Below are 6,641 nucleotides of genomic sequence, written 5' to 3' on the forward strand. Positions count from 1 at the left end.
GTGGCATCTGACAGGGCTTGTCTCTTTAGCTAGTCTCCCCCAGGGCCTGCCAGCCCCCTCGTACCTTGTCCTTCTGCTGACCTTACTCGCTATGCCCAACCCCGGACTAATCCTGGTGTCCACCTTCTCTGGCTCTTGGACCACTGGAAGGAGTAACATGCCTGCTCCTGGTGCCATGTGTTGCTCAGTAGCTTTTTGTCTGTTCTTAGTTGTTCCCTTCCGTTTCCTGCAGTGGCTGTTCAGTCACCACTCACCTCACCTCATGATGGCCTTGTACTGCTATCATAAGCAGGACCATCTTCAGCTCTTGCCTCTGCAGTAACATGTTTGCCTTTTTCCTCCCAGTCTTCTCTTTTCTTGCATCTTAAAGGGTGATGACCTGATTCTGACCAGTCTTCTGTCACTGCACATGTGCTTTGACTGAACCACTCACGTCTTTTCCTGGCATCTTTGCTATCTTCCTTTCACTGTGGGCCTTGAACTTCTGTGTTTTAATTGGTTTTTTCCATTTTGCATAGCCACGCTCAGAGGCCTCCTAGTAAAGAGGGGAGAAGTTTCTGTTTGAATTGCACTTCTTTCTCCAGCTACCAATCTTTATTCTTCCTTTTATGCCCAGAGTTCTTGAAAGAGTCATCTCCACTACCCGACCTCCCACTCATTCCTCCACCGCCTGCCACCTGGCTTCGGCCCCCCGTGCTGTCAAGGTTGTGCTGGCCGGAGTCACCAGTGTCCCAGTGTGTGTGTCTGTCCCACTCCCACTGTTTGGATTGACGTCAGTGCTCACCTGACTCATCGTAACAGCCTAACTTCTTTCCCTGACTCCAAAATGTATCCCTTTTCAATTCATTTTTGTATTGAAACCGAGGTGATCTTTAAAGATTATAAACTTGACTGTGAGCCAGTCTGGTTTGAAACCCTTCAGTGTTCCCTTAGCCCAATTGGGCTCCCCAGCTTCACCACTGCCTCTTGGGCCTCAGCGTCCAGGGCCAGCACCCTGTGCTGTGAGGTAGCAAGAACTCAGCTCAGTTCCTTAACTCATTATTTTTATGTGTCAACTCCTTCCTTTTGCAGTCTCTCTCCACCTTCTCCCCTTTAAGGGTCAGATGTCATCTCTTCAGGGAAGCCCTTGCCAACTTTTCTGGCAGAGTTACGTGCTTCTTCATCCATGGTCATATGCCACAGTTAACTTACATGTCTGTCTCTCCTGCAGCACGTAGGCGGTACCTAATAAATGTTTAATAAAAGAAACAATAGGTCTTGAAGAATAGATTGAAAATCCACAGATATCAGAGGGTAAGGAGAAGATTCCAAGCATACCAGTATCCAAGGCCTGGGAAGACGAGCACTGGGTGCAGTTCCTCAGGCTGCAGGCTCCTCTGGCAGGCGTGCTGCCACCCGCAGGGAGCTTCTGTGTTTCAGCTTTTTCCTTCTTAATTTTTACAGTTGGAGTCCACATTAAGAGAGAAGTCTCAACAGCTTGAGAGTCTTCAGGAGATGAAAATGACATTGGAAGAACAGCTGAAGAAAGAAACTGCTGCTAAGGTGAAACATTGTTGTTGGTAGTTTCATTTAAAAAAAAAAAAAAAAAAAAAAACCAGGGACTTTCCTGGTGGTTCAGTGGCTAAGACTGTGCTCCCAATGCAGGGGGTCCAGGTTCGATCTCTGGTCAGGGAACTAGATCCGACCTGCCACAGCTAGGAGTTTGCATGCCACAGCTAAGACCTGGCCCAGCCTAATAAATAAATAATATTTTAAAAACCCACAGCAATGTAAAGGATGTAGGAGCACATCTTCCCTGTTTAAAAAAAAGCCCTGCTCCTTTGATAGAATCCCCTTCTGAGAGCTGGTGACTTTCTGCTTCAGGGAGAAAATGGATTTCTCTCTTCAGAGCTGGATTAGGTCTCTGCACACTGCCAGCTTTGCGGGTCTCTGTCACAGACCCCGCTGGCTGAAGGCCATGAACCAGACTTGGCACCATCGAAGCCAGAGACACTGCTCTGGAAGTGCCATTCCATTCGCTTGATTTTATCCAGTGGTGCACTGAATCGTATTTGCTGCCCACATTCTGATTAGTCCTGTTAGAATAAAAGTGCATGGGGCTAATTGTGGGGGAAGTTTGCTTTCAGGGGGGGCTGTGGTCTGACCTTTAAATGTAAAAATATTATTTTTTGATAGTCCTTTGATTTTAGAAAGGCTCACATGCACGGGTCCTGATGGAGTTTCTGTCAGGAAGACTGGAAATAGCAGGGCTGCCTAAGGCTGACTCAGAGGATTTTCCTGGCAGATGCTTAACTGTCGTGATTGTCAGAGAAAAGCCCTAAAGTTTCTCTCCCTGTTGCTATGATAGCTGTTGATCTTAACAGCAGCTAATTTTTGATGATTAATCATTATCAATGGGCTGCTGGGGGTGAGAGGTGGGGCCTGCACTTTCATTTTAATTTGGCTCTAATACTTGATTCACTTTAGGATCTAGAGCAGGTGGTTTAAGCAGCTTGCACCCTTGCCTTGTGAAGACAGAAATAAAGGGAGACTAACACCATCTTACAGAGAAGGCAGTGGCACCCCACTCCAGTACTCTTGCCTGGAAAATCCCATGGACAGAGGAGCCTGGTAGGCTGCAGTCCATGGGGTTGCTAAGAGTCGGACACGACTGAGCGACTTCACTTTGACTTTTCCTTTTCATGCATTGGAGAAGGAAATGGCATCCCACTCCAGTGTTCTTGCCTGGAGAATCCCAGGGACAGGGAAGCCTGTTGGGCTGCCATCTATGGGGTCGCACAGAGTCGGACACGCCTGAAGTGACTTAGCAGCAGCAGCAGCAGCATCTTAAAAGGGTGACAGGCACCGTTTTTCCTGTCTTGCAGTAGGAAACAAGAGCTGCCCAGGTTTCCTGAGTGACTGATCTGTGGCTTTCTGGCATTAATCCTCATTCAAAACTTATGTATTTTTTAGGTTACTGTTGAACAACTAATGTTTGAAGAGAAGAACAAAGCTCAGAGGTTGCAGACTGAACTAGATGTCAGTGAACAAGTGCAGAGAGATTTCGTAAAGCTTTCTCAGACCCTTCAGGTGAGGCATTTGGGAAACCCCTAGATGGAACACTGAGGAGGCACTTTCGGGGTTCTTGGCTTCCAGGAGAATTTTCTAATCCCTGACGCAACCTCTGATAAAACCTAGAAGACTAGAGACTATGGCTGCCCCTGCCCCATATTCCTGCCTGGTCATTTCAGCTGGAAACCTGTCCCTCACATGTACCCTTTTTTCCTCCTTGCTGCCCTTAAGGGTGGTGTGTAAAGCCCTTACATGGCATGTAAGACTTTTCTCAACCAGGCCTCTCTCTCTACACCTTACATCTTATACTGTTATAATTTTTAAAAACTACCTGTGGTTCCTTGCACCCAACATGGTGTTCCCTCTGGAAGCATCCTTGTCTCATTGCCCCCTTGTTCCTTCTTCCAAGGCCCTGCTTATTAGTTTTTTCCTCCCCGTGGAACCCTCTTTGAGTCCCCAGGCATGTTTAGTATATTGTGCTGAAATTCTGTAAAGCTTGTTTGTTCCCTCAACTGAACTATGGCTTCTCAGGGATCAGGTCCCACTCATCTCCATAGTCCCAGCGCCTTACACTGGGTCTCTTACACAGCAGCTGTGGGGAAGTATTTCTTAGTTTGTTTTTAATCTTTTTAAAACTTATTTTTAATTGAAGGATAGTTGCTTTACAGTATTGTATTGGTTTCCTCCAACATCAACATGAATCAGCCATAGGTATACATATGTCCCCTCCCTCTTGAACCTCCCTCCCGGGAATTGTCTTGAATTTACTTGTTCTTGCTGCCGCCTTTGAAGTGACTTGTCTCTGGTTGAGTTAATCTCCATTTCAGCTAAACCAGTCACAGTAAACCAGAAAGTCAAGCAACAGCCACCTGCACTTACGTCACTGCGTTATTTCTCTAGGTGCAATTAGAGCGGATCCGACAGGCGGACTCCTTGGAGAGAATCCGGGCAATTCTGAATGACACCAAACTGACAGACATTAACCAGCTCCCCGAGACATGACACCCTCATGGCAGGACTCTAGCCTGCACTTCGGGTTTTTAACTCATCTTTAGAGCAACATTAATTATTATTTAACTCTTAACTGAAGAAGAAGTCACACACACAAAAAGGAAGACTGGAGCAATGTTTAATTCTAGTGGGAGGAGACTGTGCAGCACAGGAACAGCAAACAGCCAGGGTAATTTGCAGCAAAAAGACCTTTCAGACGGAACACTAACCAGACTCCAGACTGGATTCCAGCGAGTGTGGGATCAGACTTGGTGATGGAGGAAGTGCTGTTTCCTTGCCTGCCTTATCTGACATTTCCCTGCCCTAAAGCACCCTTCTAATAGTGTTTGAAATGACATTTCCTGTTCATAGATGTTGGAAGAGAGAATTTTTTTTCCTGTTGTCTAGAGTTCATCAGTAACAGTATTCAGCTAGCAGACAGGTGTAGTATGCGGTATGAATATTTTATATTAAAATATGAAGTTTGAGAGCAGGCCATTGGCTAGTGACTGTATTTCCTAGCTCAGTGTATTTTTTTTAAACCATTTTATCTTGTGTTGGAGGACCTTAAATGCTACTGAAACTTGCCTGAGAACCATAAGACGGTGGCAAACAAAATCAATTCAGTTGGAACTGAATTAAGAGAATTTGAAAACTTGGCTGGGGCTATATGTATTGGAAGTTGAGGTTAAAGGAAAAGCACAAGAAACTGTTTGGAAGCACTTTTTCTGCTACCTGGTAAATTTTGTGGACCCACAGGTACCAGGGTCAAGCTGAACCCGCACCATCTACTCTTGAAAACTGTTTGTTATTGGATCAGTGGAAGAAACATTAATAAAACAAGCTATGTCTGACAACACCTAGTATAAATGTATAAGTCTGCTGCTTATTTTATTTTCAACTTGAATCAGTGGATTTGAGTACTATTTGTTTCAAAAGTGTCAGATACAAAAATGGTGATAACTAGGTTTGGCATACCTAGTTTTGTCTTTTTCTTTTGTATTTTAGACCTGGAGTGTGATGATGCTTATGGTGAAGTTGGGGAAACCCACCTAGTTCATCAGTTTGGAAATCTGCTTTGTCATTTCTATGAGGTTAAATTCCGTTCCTGTGTGGAGAAAGCGTCAGTGGACAGGTTGTCTTTGCCATAGCCTTATGAAGTGTTGCAGAAAGCACAAGAATGGATGTGTGTTCACTGTTTACCTGCAAGTACTGTTAGCCAGTGGAAGGCTATGCTGTTTTATCAGTAATTCATCATACAGGTGGTTCAAAAGTAAAACTCTTGTTTTCAAGTACTTTTTGTGATTGGTGGTGTGAAGGAACTATGTGGGAATTAAGTGGATTAGGTAGATTTTCTGGCTCAAGTAAACCTACAACTTGAATTGTCTTTGTTATAAATGAAGTCATAAGGAACTGGCCCTAAAGATCTTTATTTCTGTCTTCCATAAGACAAGATATGGCCTGCATACCTCATTCCTTGGGCTACTGCTGTCGTCTTACGTTCATGATTATGAATTTGAAAGTAAATACTAATTATGGAAATAGTGCTATAGGCTTGCATGCCTGAAACCTTTTAATTGGTTTAAAGTCCTTTTGTAGAATGGGGTACTTTATTTCCTTTAAAGGAAACATGTTTTCTCATTGAATTACCAGGAATTTTTATTAATTCCAAAAATGCAGTCACTTTAAATTATGTAAGTATAAGATCAGTTCCTTGGATAAACTCCAAGCTCATTTGTTTTAGGTTATTAAAACTGGCACTGTAGTAAATCAAGGTGGATAATTCATAATCTTCCTGAATGAACTGAACTACAGCTCCCAGGGAACTGCTAGGCTGAGACTGGGCACCTTGCTCATGTTTTTCTCCATAAGATGGTTCTGGGCCAATAAAATCATGATTAGGAAAGTGTGAGCGTCTTAACAGTGGCAGATGCAAATTGTTGGAACCCACTTTTTGGAGAAAAATATGCTAGAAAAACACAGACTAGGCTTTGTTAACAATCTCTTTCTGGTATGAAACACCTCTTTAAACTGGGTTTTCTGTATAAATGGGAAACTGATTTGGAAGGCAGTGTTTAGCCCTCCAAGACAAACGAAAAGGTCAGGTTTCACAAGTGTTCCTGTGCTTGTATTCAGTCCATGTACACATGTTCCCACGCATGTCTAACCTGATTTTACCCCTTACCTGTAACCTACCTTACCACGTGGCTTTTCATCGGCAGTCACTTAGCCATTTCTAGGCAGGTATAGTATTACCTTTTGGAACTCATATTTGGCAGGTATAAAAATATTACTTAAAGCTAAAGGACAAAATCATATACTGTATACCAAGCTCTGTTTCTCCATTTGAGATCCTACATGTGCACCTCACACCCATCAGTGACATGTACCGGGACACAGCACAGTCCAACTCAGCTCTGAAAGGTAATACATGCCTGTCATGGAAGTGAGCCAGCGGTGGCCTTGCAACCGTGGAGCCTGAGTTCTGCTCTGAGCAGATTTCAGGTATAACCATTTGTTAACTGTACTGGAGGTGTGTCCTTAAGAAGTGTTCAAATTAAAAAAGCTGCTGCCTAGTATACTGTGTGGCCTTTTTCTTT

General features: G+C 43.9%; 1 protein-coding gene across 6 annotated transcripts in view; it reads left to right on the forward strand.

Moving 5' to 3' along the window:
• RABEP1 (rabaptin, RAB GTPase binding effector protein 1) overlaps window positions 1-6,620 on the forward strand; it is a 98,804-nt gene extending 92,184 nt beyond the window's left edge. For 5 of the 6 annotated variants that reach the window (XM_055576802.1, XM_055576799.1, XM_055576803.1 and 2 more), the window contains 3 exons: window positions 1,444-1,542; window positions 2,953-3,069; window positions 3,952-6,620. In XM_055576802.1, the coding sequence (XP_055432777.1) occupies window positions 1,444-1,542; window positions 2,953-3,069; window positions 3,952-4,053 (318 nt within the window). In that variant the 3' untranslated portion in view covers window positions 4,054-6,620. The remainder of the gene's footprint in view (window positions 1-1,443; window positions 1,543-2,952; window positions 3,070-3,951) is intronic. The other variant, XM_055576800.1, reaches the window with a different exon arrangement.
• Window positions 6,621-6,641: the final 21 nt, after the last annotated feature.

This window comes from Bubalus kerabau, chromosome 4, assembly GCF_029407905.1.
Source record: "Bubalus kerabau isolate K-KA32 ecotype Philippines breed swamp buffalo chromosome 4, PCC_UOA_SB_1v2, whole genome shotgun sequence".
Taxonomy (NCBI): Eukaryota; Metazoa; Chordata; class Mammalia; order Artiodactyla; family Bovidae; genus Bubalus; species Bubalus kerabau.